The sequence below is a fragment of the Rhipicephalus microplus genome, chromosome 5 (assembly GCF_043290135.1).
Source record: "Rhipicephalus microplus isolate Deutch F79 chromosome 5, USDA_Rmic, whole genome shotgun sequence".
NCBI classification, from domain to species: domain Eukaryota; kingdom Metazoa; phylum Arthropoda; class Arachnida; order Ixodida; family Ixodidae; genus Rhipicephalus; species Rhipicephalus microplus.
This window is the reverse complement of record NC_134704.1, coordinates 181,352,562-181,376,685: the sequence shown is the minus strand read 5'-3', so window position 1 is coordinate 181,376,685 and position 24,124 is coordinate 181,352,562. Positions and strand designations below refer to the sequence as shown.

The window sequence follows — 24,124 nt, the reverse complement described above, 5'->3', positions numbered from 1 at the left end:
TGTATTTGTTGCTTTGAAACCCACAACGTTCTGATGAATTTATGTTCCTGTGAAATCAGAAACATCAAATACTTGGAGTAACCTTGAGTATGGCAAACTTAAAGCCCAAGAGGTGCACAGGTGGCCGGAGTTTCAAGTGGCAAAACCAGAAAACCAGATCAGATTGATAGGAAAACCAAAATGATGAAAAAGAAAGAGGGAAAGAAGAACATATACATGACCAGATCAAAGAAATAACGAAAACATTATTTATTTTTTTTTGAAAGTGACACTGACATATTTTTAAAAGGTTTTTGTTTCAAGGCATAAGTTGGCAATCTAGAACAACTGACACAATGCATGAGCATCAATTCACAGAGAACCAGCATTATTGAAGCTCGCGAGTCAGCCCATGGAAACAAATTGTGAAATATAAAACATGAAAAAAAGAGATGAGATGCCTCATACTGGCCGGCCTATGTTTTAATGTAAGTATTTATCTTTGTCAAAGGCATTTTGTCCTTCTTGGCTGTTAGTTGAAAGGATTGGTTGTAAATGTCATTAAAGAAAATGTTGAAATTTCGGAAAGCATGAAAGCAGCAGCAACCAGAGCTGTACAGAGTGTCAGCCACACAGGTCAATCTAGAGAGGCCATTTAAACTTGGGAGAAAATAAAAAAAGAAAAGAAGCGTAAAGCGCAAGAACGGGACAAAGGAAGACGATACAAAAATGGGCGCTGACTGCCAACTGAAATTTTAATCGATTGATATGTGGGGTTTAACGTCCCAAAACCACCATATGATTATGAGAGACGCCGTAGTGGAGGGCTCCGGAAATTTTGACCACCTGGGGTTCTTTAACGTGCACCCAAATCTGAGCACACGGGCCTACAACATTTCCGCCTCCATCGGAAATGCAGCCGCCGCAGCCGGGATTCGATCCCACGACCTGCGGGTCAGCAGCCGAGTACCTTAGCCACTAGACCACCGCGGCGGGGCTGAAATTTTAATCGACAAAATCAAGGATATGCGGATACAAAAAAATGGTTAGATTACAAATTTTCAGTCATGTGCGTTACATCAAATTGATTTTTTTTTTTCAAACAGATTAAGTAGCAGAGTGCTCACACATCTATGGCCCCTTTGGATTTGGTGGATGGCAAAAGCCTCAAATATCTCCCATGCGAGCCTTTGACAACAGCATTTTAGGACTGTAACATCCGATAGACGGAGGCATGCTGCACCCATGCCTAGCACAATGTGTGGCTAAATTACTACAAACACCAATCTTTACATGAATTGACATGTTTGCGAGGCCTATAACTGATGCGCCGCCCAGTCTGGGCCACAGACACAGAGCCGCACGAACACTGAATTATGACATATGTTGATCACTGGATGAATGGCTTGATGTGTTTCTTTGAACAGCTTGGTCCGCTTCCTTCCTGCTCGTTCGCATGGCGGCACATTCCGCCTAGCTTGGTGGCACCGATTGCTCTTACTGTTCAGGAAGATGGTCAGGCGTCTTAAACCTATCTTATCCTGGTCCTGGCGCCATACCATTGAAGACTAAGAAGTAGAGCCGAAACAGAGAACACCTTATTTGACAGATGCGAAACTAACAAAAAAAAATTCAGCAGATCCCATGTACTTTGGGAATTAACATTATGTGAAGCATGCGAAGGAAAGGTGGCCGTGTTGTAATTTTTTTTTATTCAGCGACATGTTATGAAATGATGCTAAATATATGTACACATGTTGCAGGAACAGATGCATATTGAACAGTTGCAGATGTTTCTATAACTATAACCAGTTGTTTGCACTTGCACAATTGTGCCATCAGTAACATGAGTACTAGCAACACCAGAAGCGATAAGCTGATATGAAGGGTTTGTGCTTGCAAGGATGATAGCCCTGGACACTGGTACATAAATCCACTTCTGCGCATGACACCTAACTATAATGGACGTTTACACAACATAAAGGTTACACAACATAAAGGAGTAAATATGTAATCTTTATGAGATTGCATAGCCAGCACTGCAACCACGATTGACGTTTTACGAACATTACAGTCTATTTGAAAAATTGTTCCGAGATCTAGCATGGCTCTGTGGTAGAATTCTTGATTGCCTTGCATTATGCTTGGGTTTGACTCCTGCTGGCACCCTGATAGATTAATATGTGGAGTTTAACGTCTAAAAACCACCATATGATTATAAGAGATGCTGTAGTGGAGGGCTCCGCAAATTCCAACCACCTGGGGTTCTTTAAAGTGCACCCTAATCTGAGCACGCGGGCCTACAACATTTCCGCCTGCATCAGAAATGCAGCCGCCGCAGCCGGGATTCAATCTCGCGACGTGCAAGTCAGCAGCTGAGTACCTTAGCCACTAGACCACCGCGGCGAGGCCCTGCTGGCACCCTGACATTTTTCTTTGCGTTTGTCGAGTCACTGCTGCCGCTGTCAGTTTTGTCTTAAAGAGGCCCTGCAACACTTTTTGAGCATGGCCAGAAAATGTTGCCAATTGGTAGAAGAGGCTCCCGAGAACAGCACGTGGCTTGGAATTCGCAATAAATAAATGATCAAAGTCTGCTAAAAATTGCTTTCTCTCGTTTCAACAAATGACGGAGGAAGCTGAAAAATCATTCGGAGGCCATCTATCAGCCATTCGCTGATGTTAACATGGCGCGCTCGGTTCTTACAGGGATCGCCGCGAGAGGCCGCAACTTGGTCTCCGCGTGCGCTTGCGATCACACAGAAAAGGCCACGTATTCGAAGCGAAAAAAAAAAACAAAGAAAAAGTTTTCAATGACAAAAGGCACGTGTGACCTATTTTTTTTTGCCCATGCCATACCCCCCTCCCCCCCCCCCCCCCCCTGCCCCGGTTTAGCTCCCAGAGCTTTCGCCGGGATGAGAGCAGAGCGAATGCGATTGCAGCATGACAAATTTTTCCGAGTCCGCTCATACTGGACGTATTCTTAAAATTTTTGCAGCGTTGAATTCGTGAGGCAATAAGCTTTTTTAGTGAATCCATTCCATGGTTACTTAAAAAAATGTTTCAGGGTCCCTTTAACGTTCATGCGTTACAATGGCCCATGTGTATTCTCGTCGTTCTTGGGTAGATACCAAGTGTCAAACAGCTGTGGCACATACCCACCCGCAGTATGTGCCACTGTTTAACAAGAAGTGTTTAACAATGTATGTAATGTTATTTGTGTTTTGACCAGCATGTCATAATCATCAAACCCTCTTATACTAATTTAGGTTCCCACCAAGTTTAGGAGATTATCACGAGAGCACCCAGATGTAAGTGGCTAGATAGATAGAGATAGATAGACAGACAGACAGACAGACAGACAGACAGATAGATGCCACCAGTGCAACCAGGATTCGATCCCGCACCCTGTGGGACAGCAGCCGAGTACCTTAGCCACTAGACCACCGCGGCAGGGCTTAGATAAATAGATAGATAAATATATAGATGGATAGATACTGAAAGTGCATGCAGTACGCAAAGAAATGCTCCGCATTTATAAGGGAATGCGGGCACTTGCACGAGTCCATGCTCTCTTGATTTTGCTCATCTTCCCTGCTCTATCTGATACTAATATGTAACAATGCTCGCTGATGTAGCTTCTTCCCCTTTGTCATTAATCGCTGTGTAGCTGACAGTGTGCTCGTGGAGAATCAATAAATGAAGTACAAAAAGCTTGCAGTAAACCTGAACTCCACTCGTACTTCAAGGAGTCCAAATATTTTTACTGCAATTGATTTGTGAGGCAACAAACTTCGACAATGAGGTAATGTTATGATTGCTTGAAAAAAGCCTGCAGGACGTTTTTAAAAGGCAAGGTGAAGCTAGAACTAAAAATTATTTTGCACGAACATTCAGCACTGTACAGAGAGCAAAATGACCAGTTAAAGTCATGCGCCTGAAGATTGTTCTCAAAAGACCACCTGCCATTTCACTTAACTTGCCATGCACTCACATAAATGTGACCCGTGGTGGCAGCAGTGCCTGCAGGGCAGTGGTCGTGGTTACCCCCATCATGCGACGAGCTCATGACTTCAAGCTGGTAAGAGAGATTGTCTTTGTCGATTCGACTGCCTCATGCGACACCACCAAATGCACAGCAACAGTGGTGCTGACTGCGACCAAGGCTGGTGCTGTCCCACTCGCAGTACTAATTCACAAGGAGCAGAGCACCGATGGCTACCTGGCTGCTTTCAAGCTCCTCAAGGAAGCCCCTCCTCTCTGCTTTGGAGGCCAACCAGTAAGTAAGGAAGTAGGCACAAATTTGTAAATTTTGTGCGCAGTGAATTGCTATGTATTAATGCCATCCCAATGCTCTACAATAGCGTTGTTAACACAAACTTACAAGAGCAACTAGTGAAGAAAATGTAGAGGCCAGTGCTCAATGCGTGGCTTGAATATAATTCAATAACCGAACTACAGGTTTTCCCACCCACTTTAATCCAAAGGCCAGCTTAAATAATCTTCACGAAATTGAAATAACCTGAGCGCCGAGCTGTTTAATCCATGTGCCAAACATTTAATCCAAGCGCCAACTCAATGAGGCCGCATGCCAGTGAGTTTAATCCAATTGCCATTGACTAATTAAAGTGCCAGTCATTTTAATCCATGCACTATAAACACAAGTTTGCCGCTTTATACAGTATAAATGTGAAAATAACGTAAACATGAAGTCACAGGAAGAACTTTTCCTTCCCCTATACATGCTTGCGCTTATGAAATGAAGCGCGCATTGCTATTTCCTCCTAGCATTTTGGTGTCATAGCTTCAAAATAAAAGAATAACAGTGTGTGTTAATTGCATTTATGGGTACTAAAAGTATTAGCTCATAGAGTCCATGTTAGTCTATGCTTCGTCGCTACTGCATTATTCTGGATAACCATGTACACCGTCGCACATGCATAGATTCGTGTCGTCTGCTAAACAGACGGCTTTCGGCTACTTATTCGCTGAGGCATTCGCAGTCGTATGCTCAGCCCGGTGATAACGGTGATAGACAGATGGTCACCAGGGCCCTTGTCAAGCCCTTCTCGCGGCTTTTAGCCTTGGCGACCCTCCAGGTTTTGTCTGGTAAATAAATAAAGTTTGATTTGATTTCAAACTCAAGTTGCATTTGTTTCGGTTCATGTGGAATTAAGTTTTTTATAAAAGCATCAAAGGAGATACTCCTGTTTTCATGTAAAAGACGACGCTAGTATTCCTGAAGCGTGTTTGCTTGAAACACGCGCTCATCGAATACACATAATTTTGTTTGAATAAAAAGATAATAACTAATGTGAATATAAAATAAGACTCCCGTTTTCCACATCAGGGTCACGAGTTTACGTCTTATGTGCCCTACAGGACGAAAGCCTCTTAAATGATTTCTAACTTGCTCTGCCCTGTGATGGCCCCCTAATTTATTGAGCATGTACCTGTTTCTGACTCATCGCTGCCCACAGTCAAGTTCTTCCTATCTTGTGATGCATCCCGGCACTCCAATAACAATATTATGTCTGCCGCATTACATGACCTGGCCCAGACATGTAATGCTATACAAATCTAATTATGAGCTTTGTTGACGAACACAAAATATTCTTGCTTTTTTCTTTCGTTGCTATTAAAATGACTCCACCCGGGCCAAGCACTCATCTACAAACTTGTACATAGCACAGTATAAGCACTCTAAACATGGCTCAAGCGAACCACGGAATTTTTGTTTCTACGAATACTAGCGGCGAATACTAATAATAATGATTTATTCTACTTTCCGACTATAGTGTTTTATATTGTAGAAACTTCATTTCAAATGCACTGCCATTTTTACGCCCCGTATTGTGCTTTTTGTGCATGGATTAAACTGACTGGCACCTGAATTGAAGCCATTGGCGATTGGATTAAACACGGTGGCACTTGGATTAAAATCACTGGCACGCGGCCTGATTGAGTTGGCACTTGGATTAAATATGTTGGGGCTTGGATCAAATGTTTGGCACATGGAATATAGAGGTTGGCACTCGGATTATTTCAATGGCGTGCAGATTATCTAAGCTGCCACTTGGATCAAAGTGAGCGGGAAAACCTGTAGTTTCCTATGGAACTTCTGTAACTACTTTTGAAGACATTTCTGAATTCGCATAGTGTAAGTAATGGCACAATAGCAAATAGTTGTACCAGGACAGAAATTATTTGTGACAAAAACAAAAGTAAATATTACTGCACAGACTAAGCCAGAGGAGAGGGCCTTTGTGGTTCTTGTGGGGATTTATAGAAATCACCTACATGCTCTCATCATCATCATCATACATTTGGCTATGAATTTTAATCTTTCCCATGTGACAGCACCATTGCCGGTGAAGTGTGCCTGTTCTGTGCATTGCGCTCAGGCTAGACAAGTGTTTCTCCAGCTAAAACATGTGCCCACACCATAAGTCGGCATAACTTGTGGAACTCACTCAGGCTCATTCATGAAATATATCAGTCTGTTCAATTTGCCTGCACCACGTGAACCAGTTCACGATGTTCTGCGCCATGCCATTCGTTTCAGCAGTGCAGCATTGACGACCTCTGAACCTTGCCATTCATTTCTAAAGGCGCAGAAGACGTACAGCGCTGATTCACGATTTTCCCGCCTCTCCCACACTGACAGTGCCGGCTTGGTGCAGCCGCGCGTGCAGCTGAGCAGACGACGCAACACTTTGGTGTAGGCACCGTACCTGCCTCCACTAACACGATGTGTTTTTCGCAAAGAAGTTTGTGCCTCATAAACTGTATGCATAATCATTTCGCCATCAGTCAGTGTTAGCTTAACGGTGTCAACTAAGCGAACAGAAATAAGGCCTGCATCAGCACATCGTCATTCGTTTTGGGTGTTGCACTGTGCCTGCACCACTGAACTTGCGCTTCACAATTTCTGAACTTTGCATGCACAGCCGTGAACCGGTTTCAATTGGTGCAGGTAAATCAAATGGACCTTGTATTTTGAACTTTGGACTCATTGTACTCAGACTCACAAAAATTTTTCTGAGCTGAACTCACTCAAACTCTCGTTCACACATATTTATTTATTTAACAATACTGTAAGCCTTTGTACAGGCCCATACAGGTTCTTAAGCCGGACTCACTTAGACTCAAACTCACCAAAACATTACTCAATCGCACACACTCAGCCTCAGACTCACGGCTGGACCTGCGTCTGAGTGAGTACTACTGAGTCAACTCATGAGTTCATAAGCCTAGAATTAGCTTCTTTGATTGCGGTGTTAATGCTCTTTAACACCAATATCTGACGTAATCGGTGTTCTTCTTAGTGCCGCTTCACACAGCATCTTCGAAAACTAGTTCCGAGTGCTTCCAAACCAGTAAAGTCATTTTTCTTGGAGGAGATGATAAGATATAATAGTCAAGAAATTCCCTGGAAGACTTAGTTCGGGACTGTCAAGGCACCCTTTTGTATAATTCACACATATAATTAATAAATATTGAAACGGTGTATGAACAACACTACTTTGGAATACCTGTGAATAGATGTGAGTATATGTGAAAATGTCTAGGTGGAACCTAAAGTCGGCAAAAGAAAGTGGAACTCACTCAAGAAATATATATTGCGCTTTAGACTCGCTTGGACTCAGACTCTCCAAAATTTTGGTAAGCCGAACCTTCTCGGACTCACACTCGCTAAAATTTTCTTCAAACAAACTCTCTCGGACTTCGACTCACAAAAATATTGCTTATCCAGACTCAGACTCATAATGTGAGTCAGTGTGAGTTGGCCAATGAGTGAGTTCGTCGACTTATTGCCCACACTCTCTCCTTTTTTTAAAATACTGGTAACAGATGTAAACTTATACTTGTCTTTAACCTTGAAACTTACCATAAATGTTACTGCTCTCTATAATTTATTAAAAAGCAAATAGCGAACTCAAATTCAATAGAAAATTATTAGCCAAGGCTATTTATATTTTTAGATTCACCCACGAAAAATGTTCTCACAACATCTACGACTTTTCTATGCCTTTATAACTATGGACAGCTTTCAACTTTATTGCATTGTCTGCCAGGCCCCACAGGTACTCATGAGTGACAATTCAAGTGCTGAGAAGACCGCCCTGCAGCAGACATGGCCGTCAGCAAGGCAGCTTTTGTGCCATTTTCATGTGGAACAAGCGGAGTGGCGCTGGCTGACGACATCTCACAACTCTGTCGACAAAGACCAGAGGAGACAATTCATGTCTGCCTTCCAGCTGGCAAGTTTTTTTGCAATCTAGTTGTAACTCTAGTTCTAAGATACGAGGTCCATTTGTTGCATCTGCACTTAGTGAACAAATTCACAATGGTCTGCTATTCTGGCATTCCTTTCGTGTTTCCAACATGATGGCGCTGGCATTGCAGCATAGGTGTATAAAAAGCACAGCTGTCATGCAAGGCTAGTTCATGAATTACCTTCACTTCCTCGTGATATAATTTGGAGTGTATGCCGCACAAGATGCCCTAATCTGCAGATGACAACGCTGACAGCATTTGTGTCCATTTTAATCAAATTTAAAAAGTACGCCAGTAAACGTCTGGTGGGTTCAAATGATTTCAAATGCCATAAAATTAGGCTTGTACAAATATTCAAATGTTTTGAATATTCAAACGAATAATGCAGTAATCAAATTTGCTTTGAATTGAAGTTAAATTGTTGAAAATTTTGAATTATTCGAAACGATCAAATAGGTGCATATTAGTCCACATGTAACACTCTGTAAAGGTGGTTTCACGGCAGTGGAGGGATGCTAAACCATGAAAGCACTTACCCAAGCGTATTAGACCACATGTAAAAGTGGTTTCACTGCAGTGAATTGGTGCTAAGCAGTCAAAACACGTAATCAAGAGAAATTCGCACTGCAGCAAAGCCCCACTTCAAGGTTTTAATAAAGAATTACCCTGACATCGATTCTGCTTTTTTTGTTTTCAATTGAAAAGCTCGTTACACAGACTTATATGCTCTAAGTAAAAAAAAAAGTTAAAACACAGCATATTTTACTGGCTATTACTTGGATTGTACCAAAAGTCGAATGCTGCTACAATTCAAAGTTGTTGCCACTTTTTTTTGATGAAAAAAAAAAGGCCTTGCATAGGCCCTGTTTCAATTTTTAAAGATCTGTGCAAGTTTGTTTGGCCATGACAAATATGCTCCTTTTTGTTTATAATATGCAATATATATACTATTACAATTCAATTAGAAATTATTCGACCAAAATTACTATTCGCTTCAAATTCACTTCGAACCTAAAATTCCCTATTTGCACAAGCGTACAGAAAATGTCAGCAGCATCAACTTTTATGGACCACTGCTTGGCAATTCGTAGAGCAGACCGCGAAAATCAATTTCCAGATTACAGTGCTGCGCAGCCTGCACAGCCTCCATTTCGAAAAACAATTCCCGCGCTCCTTTCCTACACCTGACCAATCCTCCTTTCATGCGCAGTGGCACAAATTTGCCGATCGGCGACTTGACCAAGCACGCAGCTCATCGATTGGGTTAAACCAGTCACGACGGCAGGCTACGCTTTTTCCTCCCTTTAAAAGAGAAGGGTGGCGAGACCACGCGAAAATTTGAAACTAGCTGAAACCAATGTTCTAACCCTTATGAATTCCTTAATAAAGCATTCGCAAAATCCTTGAGGCAGCATGTTCACGGAGCAAAAGTGCACATATTTTTGATCTTTGGTCCTTGAGGGTGGCCCTTTAAACTGGGGCAAGCATGTGCAGATCACAAAGTGACTTCAATGCAGACAGTGAAGCAGGCTAATGAATCTGCATTATGGTGCAGTTTAAAAAAAGCGAAAATATGCAAATACGAGCACCTCATTGAAAAATTTCCTGCTATCTGCAGGTCATGTATGCAGACACAGCAGAAAAACTTGAAGCTGCGACTGCCGAAATGAAGGCCCTACAACACGAGGCCTTCGTGCCTAGAGTTCTGACATTCTTGCGCCGACAAGAACAGTGGGTGCAGCTCTACCGTTTGGACGTGTTGACAAGGGGCCACAACACCAACAATTTTGTGGAGGCAACCACACGCGTGCTCAAAGACATTATACTGAACAGAGTCGAAGCATTTAACGCAGTCGCGCTCGTAGACTCGGTGGCTCTGGTGTGGGAGAAATACTTTGAAAGCCGTATCCTCCGCCACGCCTACAGCCGTGTTGCAGCCCATCAACTGCTGTACAAGCGGCTGCTGTCGCGAACGCCAAAACACGCAGCCAAGGCCATCCAAGTGGTAGGCCAGGGACAGTACATTGTGCCTAGTGCCACCCACCCCAGCTCCAGTTATGAAGTCTATGCCGACATAGGATTATGCACGTGTCTCTTTGGTAAACAAGGTGCATTTTGTAAGCACCAGGCTTTGGTGCGGAAAAAGTACGGAGGACTGTTTCCAAATGCTCCGGCACTGGGTACTGACAACCGCTACCAACTGGGACAGCTGGCCCAGGGCGAGAAGTGCCTCCCCAGGATATTTTTCGAACCCTTCCAAGAGGAGGAGCCCAGCAGTAATGCCAGAACCATGGAAGGTACCAGTGCCCAGCAGGAGGAGCCAGACGAACTCCAACCAATGCAAGGCACCAGCACGCAAGAGGCCACACACGTCGCACCTGTACCGTCGGTGCCTGATGCAGCCCAACTTGCCCAGGTAGGACAAGCCCCTTGAAAGGGCCCTGAAATACTTTTCAATCAAACATAGGGAATGCTACTGAACAGTAGTCAAGGTTTTTTTATTCCTGTAAGCTTATTATTGTGCTCCACCGCACTAACGAATTTACAATTTCATATTGGTGGATGTCATCATTCTGAGGGCGATTTCAACACTACCGGTGTCGTATTGTTCCATGTTTGCGACTACAGGTCACCAATTGTTGGTATTAGCAGCACTTCCACTAGCAGAATAGTCAAAACAGGTGACAGGAAAAACTTAACTTAAACTGACTCCTCAGCTTAAACTTTATTCCTGAGCAGTTGTCTGCAGTTAGAGAGGAGCAAAATAAATGTGCAGTTCTTGTTGGTGTGCTGTACATGTGAAGTATACTTCTTTCATCACTTTTGGTGCAGGCCTAAGAACATGCATATGATTTCCTGGAGGTCCAGTTGCGGCGTGTGCATTCTATAAATGCACACAATCCAGCTTACCTTGATATCGTGAAGGGCCTTGGAGAGGAGCTTGCTCGTGTTCAGAACAGCAGCGATGGGACAGGACTGATGCTGGCACTCAAGGCTACCGCTGCAGCAAGACGTCGCCGGGCCCGTCACATAAGGGTGCAACCGACCAACACTGCTAGGCGTAGGCCAGGGCTTACAAGGGGGTCCCTACAGGGCGCCCAGCAGTTGAGCCAGCTGCCAAGAAAGCAAAGAAGAGGCACCATTCTTTGAGCCAAAGCATAGAGAAAAATCATCTTAATACATAAGAAAGGAGATGACAAGGACTTGAAGAATTACAGGCCGATAAGCTTGCTCTCTGTAGTATACAAGCTATTTACAAAGGTAATTGCTAACAGAGTAAAGAAAACATTAGAATTCAATCAACCAAAGGAACAAGCAGGATTCCGAACAGGCTACTCAACAATTGACTACATTCATACTATCAATCACGTAATAGAAAAATGCTCAGAGTATAACCAACCACTATACATAGCCTTCATAGATTACGAGAAGGCGTTTGATTCAGTAGAAATATCAGCTGTCATGCAGACACTGCGGAATCAGGGCGTAGATGAAGTATATATAAACATTCTGGAAGAAATCTGCAGGGGATCAACTGCTACTATAGTGCTTCATAAAGAAAGCAACAGAATACCAATCAAGAAGGGTGTAAGGCAGGGGGACACAATCTCCCCAATGGTATTTACCGCGTGCTTACAGGAGGTTTTCAGAAGCCTAAAATGGGAACAGTTAGGGATAAGAGTTAATGGAGAATACCTTAGTAACCTGCGCTTCACCGATGACATTGCATTGCTGAGTAACTCAGGGGACGAATTGCAACTCATGATTACGGAGTTAGACAAGGAGAGCAGAAAGGTGGGTCTTAAAATTAATCTGCAGAAAACGAAAGTAATGTACAACAACCTCGAAAAGGAGCAGAGCTTCGAGATAGGTAATAGTGCTCTTGAAGTCGTAAAAGACTATGTCTACTTAGGGCAGGTAATAACCGCAGAGCCTAACCACGAGATTGAAGTAACTAGAAGAACAAGAATGGGGTGGAGCACATTCGGCAAGCACTCTCAAATTATGACAGGTAGATTGCCACTATCCCTCAAGAATAAGGTATATAACAGCTGTATCTTGCCGGTACTTGGCTATGGAGCAGAAACCTGGAGACTTACAAAGAGGGTTCAGCTTAAATTGAGGACGACGCAGCGAGCAATGGAAAGAAAAATGGTAGGTGTAACCTTAAGAGACGAGAAGAGAGCAGAGTGGATTAGGGGACAAACCGGGGTTAAGGATATCATAGCTGAAATAAAGAAGAGGAAATAGACATGGGCCGGGCAAGTAGCACGTAGACAGGATAACCGCTGGTCATTAAGGGTAACTAACTGGATTCCCAGAGAAGAAAAGCGGGTTAGGGGGAGACAGAAGGTTAGTTGGGCAGAGGAGATTAAGAAGTTTGCGGGTATAAATTGGCAGCAGCAAGCACAGGACCGGGTTAACTGGCGGAACATGGGACAGGCTTTTGTCCTGCAGTGGACGTAGTCAGGCTGATGATGATGATAGAGAAAAATGTGCCTGGTGCAAGGCTGCACTGAATGGCAGCTGCCTCCCACCAACTGGGTGCACGACAGTTCTAGGCACAGAGCCAACTTAGTTTCAAACATAATTTCTAGGGTTTTATGTGGCGAAACGATGATATTGTTGCGTAAAAATGACACGAGGTGTGTCTATTTAAAATCTATATTCAAAATGATGCGTATGGCGTCGACTAAGATGGAAGCAGCACGTGCAACCGACCACTTCCTCGTTGTCGTCTTTTCACCGCTGATACGTCAGCTACGTAGCATTACCCCCTTCCCCCCGGCGGTAAAAGTGCCGTCTCGGTGCACATTAACTACGGTCTTCAGTAGGCAGGTGGTAAGGTTTTAGCCTGCTGACGTGCACAACATCACTGGGTGTAGTTGCAGGCAGGCTTGTGGTCTCAGATGCAGGAATGATCTCATAGGTGACGTCGGTTACCTGGCGGATGATACGGTAAGGACCGACCCATGTAGCGAGACAATAACTTCTCTGATAAGCCAACTCGACGAACTGGGCACCACAGGAGAACAAGAGAACCGGGTGAGAAGTGAACGTCAGCATGCCGGCTGTCGTAGATGGCTTTCTGGGTGGCTTGCGAAGCCGAAAGTCTAGAGCGGGCGATCTGACGTGCGTGGTCGGCACGAGCAATAGCGTCGCGTGCATATTCGGTTGACGGCGTTGTAGTGGTTGGAAGTAAGGTGTCGAGTGGTAACGTCGGATCACGGCCATAAAGCAAATAAAAGGGTGAATAACCAGTGGTGTCGTGGCGCGAAGAATTGTACGCGAAGGTCACGTGAGGTAGCGCCAGGTCCCAGTCATGGTGGTCGGAGGACACATACATCGCGAGCATGTCCGTTAGGGTCTGATTTAGCCGTTCGGTAAGGCCATTTGTTTGGGGATGGTAGGAAGTGGTCAGCTTGTGGTGCGTCAAAGAAGAGCGCAGAAGATCGTCGATCACACGGGACAAAAATGCGTGGCCACGATCTGTGAGTAATTGGCGAGGAGCGCCATGCTGTAGGATGACGTCGTGGAGCAAAAAGTCCACAACGTCAGTAGCGGTGCTAGTGGGGAGCGCTCGAGTGATGGCATACCTAGTCGCGTAGTCTATAGCAACAACGACCCACTTGTTGCCCGATTTCGACTCGGGAAAAGGACCGAGAAGATCTATACCAACACTGAAGAAAGGTTCGGTTGGGATGGAGATCGGTTGAAGAAGTCCTGCTGGGGGCGCAGTAGGTCGCTTCCTACGTTGGCATTTATCGCAGGAGGACACGTAACGGCGAACGGACCGGGCGAGACCGCGCCAAAAGAAGCGGCGACACACGCGGTCGTACGTCCGAGATACACCCAGATGACCAGCAGTTGGTTCATCGTGACGCTCGTGCAGCACGGTTGAACGCAAATTTTTCGGCACGACAAGAAGGAGCTCAGGGCCATCTGGCTGGAGGCTACGACGGTACAGCGTGCTATTCAGGAGGACGTACATGCGAAGTGACGTGTCGTTCGGAGCAGATTCGAGACGGTCAATAAGTTGTCGCAGAGAAGCATCACGACGTTGTTCATCACCAATCTGAAGAAACTGGGACATTGACATGACGCTGAGGCTAGGCTCGATATCTGGTTCGTCGGGCTGATCAACAGGATAGCGGGATAAGCAATCGGCGTCCAGATGGAGACGTCCAGACTTATAAGCAACCGAGTAGGAATACTCTTGTAGGCGTAATGCCCAACGACCAAGTCGTCCAGTGGGGTCCTTCAGAGAAGAAAGCCAACACAGCGCGTGGTGATCTGTGATGACACGGAAAGGGCGGCCATACAAGTAAGGACGGAATTTTGAAACCGCCCAAACAAGAGCGAGACATTCCCGTTCTGTTATAGAATAATTGCGTTCAGACTTAGAAAGCAGACGGCTCGCGTACGCGATTACACGGTCGTAGCCCCGCTGAATTTGCGCCAAAACTGCACCAATTCCGTGACCACTCGCGTCTGTTCGCACTTCTGTGGGAGCATCGGGGTCGAAATGTGCAAGAATAGGAAGTGTCGTTAGAGCAGTGATTAGCTGAGAGAAGGCGTCAGCTTGAGGAGGGCCCCAAGAAAATGGGACGTCTTGTTTGAGAAGGTCGGTGAGTGGCCGTGCGAGTGCCGCAAAGTTTTTCACAAACCGGCGTAGTAGGAGCAGAGGCCCACAAAACTGCGAACATCATGGACAGAGCGTGGGACTGGGAAGTTTGTAACAGCGCGTACTTTCGCCGGGTCTGGCCGTACGCCGGCAGCGTCAACAAGGTGACCCAATACAGTAATCTGACGAAGACCGAAGTGGCACTTGGAGGAATTGAGCTGCAGGCCGGCCCGTCGAAATATGGATAGAATGGTCGAAAGGCGTTCAAGGTGGGTTGCAAAGGTAGGTGAGAAAATGATCACGTCGTCCAGGTAACACAAACATGTCGACCATTTAAATCCTTGTAGGAGCGTGTCCATCATTCTCTCGAAAATCGCTGGAGCGTTGCAGAGCCCGAACGGCATGACCTTGAATTGGTAAAGGCCGTCAGGGGTAACGAAGGCGGTCTTTTCTCGGTCCATGTCATGTACAGTAATTTGCCAGTAGCCAGATCGGAGGTCGAGAGATGAAAAGAAGGTGCCGCCATGGAGGCAATCAAGGGCATCGTCAATGCGTGGTAGAGGATATACGTCTTTTTTGGTAATTTTGTTGAGGTGGCGATAATCAACGCAGAAACGCCATGAGCCGTCTTTCTTTTTTACTAATACCACGGGAGATGCCCAAGGGCTCGTTGATGGTTCGATTACGTTTTTCGTAAGCATTTTGGCCACTTCTTTCTGAATCACTTCTCGCTCAGATGCTGACACGCGGTACGGCCGACGGTGAATGGGCGCAGAGTCACCAGTGTTGATTCGGTGAGTGACAATTTTAGTCTGGCCTAAGGGACGATCGTCGGTGTCGAAAATGTCACTGTATGAGGCCAAAACTTGGCAGAGAGCGTCGGCCTGGTGAGGCGACAGCTCCGATCCAATCATGTTTCGAAACATACCATCGTCTGAGCTGGGTGACCGTGAGACTGCGCTTCGATCAGGAGCAGATACAGCGACAATACTGACATCGTCCTATGTTATGGCAGTTAGCTGGGCTAGAGACATCTGGCAGGGCAACACTTGAGGGGTGAAACCAAAGTTAAGGAGCGGAAGTAACACACATTTATCCGCTATGGTCGCGATGGTATAGGGCACAGTAACACTGCGCGTCAGCCGAACGTCAGTAATTGGCGTAACGATATAATCACCGTCAGGAACGGGAGGGGTCGATGACAAAGACACGTACGTGACGGCTCGAGGGGGCTGGCGAACGAAAGTGGTTGGGCTCAAGCGGCTGGTGGGCTTTGCAGAGTAGTCGGTAAGGATTGGTAGATCAAGGCTGAGGGTATCAGACGAACAATCACTTAAGGCCGAGTGTGCCGAAAGAAAATCAAAGCCAAGTGTGAGGTCATGAGGGCAGCAGGCTAGCACGGCAAAAAGGACCACGGCGTGACGACCGGCAATGCTGACATGAGCAGTGCACATTCCGATTACTGGTACAGTACCGCCATCGGCAACACGTATTGCCTGCGTCGTAGATGGCGTCATAATCTTTTGTAAGCGGCAGCGTAGAGAAGCGCTCATAATAGACAGGTGCGCACCTGTGTCAATGAGGGCGGTCACAGGAACATGGTCGACTTCTACTTCAAGCAGGCTATGGTGCGTGGGAAGCGTCAGTAGAGGATTTTCGGTCGTCATTGGTATTGCAGCTTCACCTCTATAAGCTGCAATATCTAGTTTTCCTGCTGCGGTCGTCCAGAGAAGCTCGGCGAGGAAAAGCGCCGAGGTGGCGGAGAGCGGGATTGGCGACATAGCGGCGACGGGGAGCGAGAGCTGCGGCGACCAGACGAAGGGGCGTCAGGGTAGCGGCGACCGGGCAAAGGGGCGTCAGTGGAAGGCTAGTAAGATGACGACGAATAGAAATTGAAGGGTGTGGCGTCTGAACGTCGAGGGCTCGTCGGATGCATGAGCGCCGAGGTAGAGGAAGTCTGACGTGGTTGGTTTGACCAACGGCGGCGGCAATAGCGAGAAACGTGCCCAGGCTGGTGGTAGGAAAAACAAATAGGTCGGTCGTCGGGTGTTCGCCATTCCGAAGGGTTACGGAAGGGCATTGTTGGAGGTGAACGGCGAGCGTGTCCTCGGGAGTAGGACGGGACTTCAGGGCGAGTCAGGGGACATGCTGAGGGAAGTCCGAGGTTCGCAAACTCCTGCCTCACCACAGCTTGTATTAACGCCACTGACGGCTGTTATTGGTCAGAGGCGAGCGTTGCGAAAACGGGTGGCTGAAGAGGAGCCGGACAGGCGGCTTCGATTTCCCGACGAACAATACGTGTGACGTTGTCATACGTGGGGGACTGGCGGGCGGCTTCACACGATGAGGTCGCGGCCGTGTTGGGCAGCCGGGTGAATCGCTGAGTAATACGGCGGCTCTTGGCTTCTTCGAACCGCCGGCACTCTTTAATGATGGCGTCGACGGTGGCAACGTTGTTGTAAACTAGTAGATTAAATGCGTCGTCTGCTATGCCTTTCAGCGCATGGGCCACTTTCTTCGACTCACTCATGTGCTCGTCAATCTGGCGGCATAGGGCGATGACGTCGTGAATGTATGCGACGTACGACTCCATCGACGTCTGTGCACGGGCCGCCAGTTGAGTTCGCGCTGCGATCTGCCGCGCAATGGTGTCGCCAAAAAGGTTGCGGATCTTTTCTTTAAAGGAGTCCCAGCTCGTAATCTCCGCTTCGTGCGTCTCGAACCACACGCGCGGTGGGCCATCGAGGTAAAAAAGCACATTAGCAAGCATAAGAGTCGGGTCCCACCTATAGCTTGCGCTGACCCGTTCGTACCGGTTTATCCATTTTCTCGACGTCAACGCCATCCTGACCGGAAAATACACCGGGATCACGAGCAGGAGGTAGAACGACGTATGTAGAAGTCACGGTAGGGGCAGGTGGCGAAGACGATGGTTGTTCAACCTGTGACATGGTTAGACCTATGATGATGCGGCCGTTGCAGAGCTTCGTGATGAAGACGGGGAAGTACCCAGCACGTCCACCACAAAGATGTTACGTAAAAATCACACGAGGTGTGTCTATTTAAAATCTATATTCAAAATGATGCGTATGGCGTCGACTAAGATGGAAGCAGCACGCGCAACCGACAGACCACTTCCTCGTTGTCGTCTTTTCACCGCTGATACGTCAGCTACGTAGCAATATGATTGTGAAGCACACCGCAGTGGGCAACTGATGATATGTGGGGTTTAACGTCCCAAAATTACCATATGATTATGGGAGACGCCGTAGTGGAGGGCTCCGGGAATTTCGACCACCTGGGGCCTGGGGTTCGTTAACGGGCTCCCAAATCTGGGCACACTGGCCTACACCATTTCCGCCTCCATCGGAAATGTAGTCACCACAGCAGGGATTCAATCCCACGGCCTGCGGGTCAGCTGCCAAGTATTTTAGCCACTAGACCACCGCGACGGAGCCCACAGTGGGTGACTTCGGATCAAATTAGGCCATGTGGGATTCTTTAAAGTGCAATTAAGTCTAAGCGAAGGAGCAGCTCATTTGTATCGCTGCACTTGATGCTTCATCTTTGAACCAAAGCGAGAACGACTCCTCGCATTAGCTGTAATATCATAACCTTACAATTGGTCACCTTAGCCACAGGCAGAAGCATTTGGCTCTGCACTACTACCTCAGTATCATGCATACAGACTTGTCAAAGTTGATGTTAAAGAATGGTGCCCATTAATCCCACTAGTCCCTTGGATCCACCAGGTGTAGCCCTTACAAGTCACAATCAGATACTCATCAATGTTGTGCAGTAACATTGTGCCATTCCACCATGAGTGACTTTTGTTTCGCCTTGCCGTCAGGAGTTATGAGCTCTTCAATTGCGTTTTTTGAGGGGCGGGGGGGGGGGGTTAATGTCCCAAAACCACGACACTGACAGTATTGTTATGTGCCGTTTACCTAGAAACCGAAGAAGTGAGAAGTGAGAAGACTAGGTGGTACCTGTCCTGGCCACCCGCAGTACTGTTACTGTGAATATAGTAAATACACTCGTTTTCTGTCATCTCTCCGTAACATCTTTGGTGGAGGTGCTGGGCACGTCAGGAGCACACAACGGAATTTCGCAGCGGGCGTATTCTTGGACAGTCCATCATGCCGGCAGACAATTCTCCTGATCCAGCCCCCGCTATGCCGAATGCACCCAGTCACGTTGTCGTGACCCACCTCCGAGACCCAGGCCCCTTCTGCGGGACTGATAACGGTCACGTGGAGAAGTGGCTGGCCAACTAAGAATGCAGCAGCAAGACCGATCGCTGTGATTCGACTTTGATGCTTGCAAACGTTAGGTACTACATCAGGGGTAGGGCCAGTGTGTGGTTCGACACACACGAGGATAATGTAAATGTACGTAACAAAAAAAGATGTATGTAAACAAAAAAATTAAACACCGTTTTGGAAAGCCCATTGCAAGCTAAGAGAAAGAACTCTCGTGCCGTGCCCAAACCTCAAAGGAGCTGCACATGGTTTACATACAAGATGTCTTAGCCTTGATTGATTGATATGTGGGGTTTAACGTCCTAAAACCACCATATGATTATGAGAGACGCCGTAGTGGAGGGCTCCGGAAAATTTGACCACCTGGGGTTCTTTAACGTGCACCCAAATCTGAGCACACGGGCCTACATTTCCGCCTCCATCAGAAATGCAGCCGCCGCGGCCGGGTTTCGAACCCGCGAACTGCGGGTCAGCAGCCGAGTACCTTAGCCACTAGACCACCGCGGCGGGGCAAGATGTCTTAGCCTTGTGCCGGCAAATTGATAGCCAAATGGCTGAAGCCAACAAAGTCACCCACATTAATGAAGGCATCGCTCACGACGCCCTTCACTTGCTCGTGTACAAAGACTGCTCCACCATTTACGACATTATCAGGGAGTGCTTAAGTTTCAAAGAAGCAAAAAGCCGACATGTTACGCAGCAATTTGTTCAGCTCCCTAACACTGCTCCCACGTCGACGCGCAAAGACGTCTAGATCCAGCCGCCGCCCTGTACCAAAAACTTCCTGCGTCTCATGCTGCGTAAGATCGAGGCAGCAACTCCATCTGCTCCCAGGCTAAGTCTCACGAGGAGGCCCGCCCGACAGTGTCATTGATTCAGGCCGCCGTGCGCAAAGAACTGGCGAATGCAGGCATCCAGCCTGTATGTGCCCAAAGTCATTCTATGTCAGCCCTGCTCCATACTAACAGCCACAACTGACTTATTCCAGGTACCATGATTCGAACCAATGGCGCACGCGAGATGACGGGTCGATATGCTTCAACTGCAATGGCGCCGGTCACATTTCCCTCTATTGTCGCTATCGTCGGCCATCGTCTCCTCGTGCACCATACCGTCCAGACGACGCTTCATCCTACCCTTTGCACGGCAATCCACTGAACACTAATGCCCGAACATTGACCCCACATTATGGCTCGTCGCCGTCTCCCCAGACCCAACGACTTTCTCGGTTGCTTATGTCCAGTCGCTCCCCCTCGCCGTCCCTCCTCGGGAAAACAGACCAGCGCAGCTCCCGGAAGGTGATGCTGCCTTGACTGATCGACTCGGAAATCTTCTGTTAACTCTGGCATCTCGACAAAAGCTTATGGATGAAGATGTAGAGGGCATGCCTGTTTCAGCGCTCATCCACAAAAGGGCCCAATCATCATTCATGAGTGCTCACCTTTCTCGTCGTCTTCGTAAGGTCGTTACACGTGCCTTATCACCTGTTGTTCGCGTAGCCAATAGCCAAACACCTACCGTCCTTTGAATGTGCTTTGCGCAAGTGAGCTTCGATGACCACAACACCTCAGATCTCTTTGCTGTTCTGGACGTTGCTCCTTGGACGTTCTACTGACGCGAAGATTAGTTTTGCCTCACTATCTTGTGACTGTTTCTGTGAACAACTTTTGCAGACCTGTCCTGAACGTTGGGCGCTGCGCACAACTGCTTCCTGAAGGTATCACGCTGGGCACAATATCACCTTTAGACACAAACAACCCTGTTGCTCTGGCCATTGATGCTCCACAGTCGCCTCCAGGCAGCCCTGATGCTGGCCAGACACCTGATGACACATTCGAAAACATGATTGCCCCGGACCCTGACCCTTTTAAAAGCCAGGACCTACGCCTTTCCTAGGAGTCATACCGCGACGTTGCTTCACCCAAACTTGGACAAACATATCTAGTGAGACATCGAATAGACAACGCGGACGCAACACCCATTCATCGACACCCTTAGCATTTCTCGGCGACCGAGCGCAGCGTCATTCAAACGGAAGTTGATGAAATACTTGCTAAGGACATCATGGAGCCATTTTAGAGCTCTTGAGCGTCACCCATGGTATTTGTAAAAAACAAAGACAACACCTGGCAGTTCTGCGTTGACTACCGGTATTTCACCCGCACATCAACAAAATAAAAAAATACTTCTACCCATTGCTGCAAATAGACGACGCCATTGATTCCCTTCTAGTACACGGTACTTTTCTTCCATCGACCTTCGTTCGGGCTATTGACAAATAGCTGTTGATGAAAATGATTGGGAGTTAAGTCATGCCCTTTAGTTTGTGTAATGCGCCAGCAACATTTTGAGCGTGTGATGGACTCTCTACTGAGGGGTTTCAAGTGGTCTACATGCCTTTGCTGCCTGGACGATATCGTAGTTTTCTCCCCTACATTCACCAGTCACCTGCAAAACTTGTCGGCTATATTGCAAGTCTTTCACATTGCTGATCTTCAACTCAACTCTTCAAAATGCTGCTTTTGGAGCCTGGAGACCACCGTGCTTGGCCATCTTGTTGAAACTGCAAGTAAACGAGCTGATCTAGCAAAAATATGCGCCGTCATCAACTTCCCTATTACACATGCTTCCAAAGAGGTTCGCTCGTTTTTTTGGCTCGTGCTTCATCCAATGTGCTTCAAAAAAAAAACCTTTTCGGAAAGCCCGTTGCACGCCAACATAAAGAACTCTCGTGCCGTGCCCGAAACTCAACGGAGCCGTACATGGTTTACATACAAGATGTCTTAGTCTTGTGCAACATATACGTCGTAACACGAGGCAGCTGGCTGTTTGCCTTTATTTCATTTGGCTGAAATCCAATGTTGCCTATGGACACCAATGATGCCTCCTTCAACATGCCCACCCACTGAATACGCTCAATAAGCTATAGCCCATGCCGACCCTACACGTCAACTTGTGTGCGTTCGGCTAACCGACTCGCAAACGGGCCAACAATTTCGCTACGAGAGCATTCATATAAACACTCACTTTCCTCCAGGATTCCTGTGCTGTGGTCTCCAGCACGCTGTATTGGGCTTTTTACAAAGCTACTGTCCCCGCCCTCTGAACCGTACCCTGTGCACCGCCAAGTGACCGCCGTGACATAAGAAATTGAATTGTCTTTGTCCTCGTCGACTCAATTCCGTACCAACATCGTTTACGTTGTACGTCTGAAGCCATGTCATACACCGGGCTGCCGCAACGCACATGTATAATAACCACCACTATACCGTCTTTCTCTGACTGCACCGAGTCGGTGCCTTCACCGCCGGTGGGTAACGTTATGTGCCGCTCACATAGAGAGGACGAAAAGGTGAAGGACTAGGTGGTGCCTGCTCTCGCTATCTTAGTTGTTTTTACCCGCATTACTGTGACTGTAAATATTGTAAATATACCCGTTTTCTGTCATCTACCAGTAACAATATCATTTATGAAACACCCGTTGGGGCACAGACATATTTTCGGAGAAGGTTTTTGGGCTATGATTCTATTTCAGGCCTTACAAGGTTTTACAGCGAATTACTGAAGTACCCTATGAGGTTCTCCCAGAAGGCACCTCAATAAACTGCTATCAGCTTCCAGAAAGTGTAGTCGCGCGTGTTTCTAGACTTTAACCGTACTTTTCTTGCTCCGACTCGTCTAATTAGCAACATTACAGTGTATTGACAACTTAGCATGGTTTCTTTTATTTCACCCTCTCCATTTTGTTATTTGCTGTTTATTCTTATTTGATACCTTGCTTGATAGCAGCCGATTGAGCTATTTTGTGTTATGACACGCCGTCCCATTGTATAGTGCACTCATCTTTTTTCTTTCATTCCAATGTGCTGCATCGAGATTGCCACTGCGGCCGGGATTTCAATGCCGTAACCTGCAGGTCGCCACTAGATGTGGTGGGTTGGTCCTCAGTGCTGTCGGCCCACATCATTCAATGTATAAAACGGTACCAGAACACCACTTGTCACTACCAAGTTCCCTGCAATGCACACTTATGTGTTAACCCGGCAAACTACCTGTGCTGTCAGCAATAGTATTCCCTTCTGTGAACACCGCATCATCCAGTGCACCATTATATGATGGCCAACTACCGAGCCTACATTTTTAGTACTGATGTGCCACTTGCATTTTCAATTTTAGCTCAAAACAACAGAGCCCTACTCTAGTCTGAAGATGGCTGAGCCTAAGTACAGTATAGTGCTTTCTAATCAACAGAAAGTCAAATTGATATTGCCTGTGTATGCACCATGCTTCATCTGTGTACTTTACACATATTGGCAAGACAGCATCGTGTCGACAGTGTCCATTTAATATACGTGCCTGCCATGCCGCTTCCACTAAAATTCTAACAAAGACTTTGTGCTTTTTGAATCAATATTTCTTTGCAGACTAGTTGGTTTCATACTTGAAAATCGGCTTGCAGTGCAAGCTGAAGGAAAAACGAGATGGGGGACAGGAAAGAGTACGCTCTTTCCTGTCTCCCTTCTCATTTTCCTTCAGCTTGCACTGCAAGCAGAGTTCATTTTGCTTTTCAAAGTTATTACCATGACTGTTCATACATGAACTCACCAATGTATACATTCACGTACGTCTATGCTTGACGCATAAAGTGTTATCTTTGTTGTGCCATTCTCCTGTAAATACCTTCAGTGTTCTCTCATGGGACAGTTTTCATGTTAATAAATTATTATCTCATGTATTGCATATTTATTTTTGCATGGGTATAGTGGTTACAACAGTTGGCAGCTGTGATTTTAGTAAGCTTCGCCCTAATATATTCTTTTATTGAAGAAGCCTCTCAAAGGACACATCATGCAGAGTATAGCCACATGGAGTGCACACGACAGTTTCATAGAGAAGGGTGGCAGATTATTTTCAGATCACATAATACACAGGGGGCGAAAAAGAAAGCGACAACCACAAACGGGCGAGGATAACTGCGAGT

At 46.6% G+C, this 24,124-nt stretch overlaps 1 protein-coding gene across 2 annotated transcripts in view; it reads left to right on the top strand.

The window, feature by feature from the left end:
* LOC142818051 (uncharacterized) overlaps positions 1 to 23,878 on the top strand; it is a 40,018-nt gene extending 16,140 nt beyond the window's left edge. For both annotated transcript variants that reach the window (XM_075896257.1, XM_075896256.1), the window contains 4 exons: positions 4,116 to 4,255; positions 8,055 to 8,240; positions 9,875 to 10,672; positions 11,089 to 23,878. In XM_075896257.1, the coding sequence (XP_075752372.1) occupies positions 4,116 to 4,255; positions 8,055 to 8,240; positions 9,875 to 10,672; positions 11,089 to 11,094 (1,130 nt within the window). In that variant the 3' untranslated portion in view covers positions 11,095 to 23,878. The remainder of the gene's footprint in view (positions 1 to 4,115; positions 4,256 to 8,054; positions 8,241 to 9,874; positions 10,673 to 11,088) is intronic.
* The last annotated feature ends 246 nt before the right edge of the window (positions 23,879 to 24,124 follow it).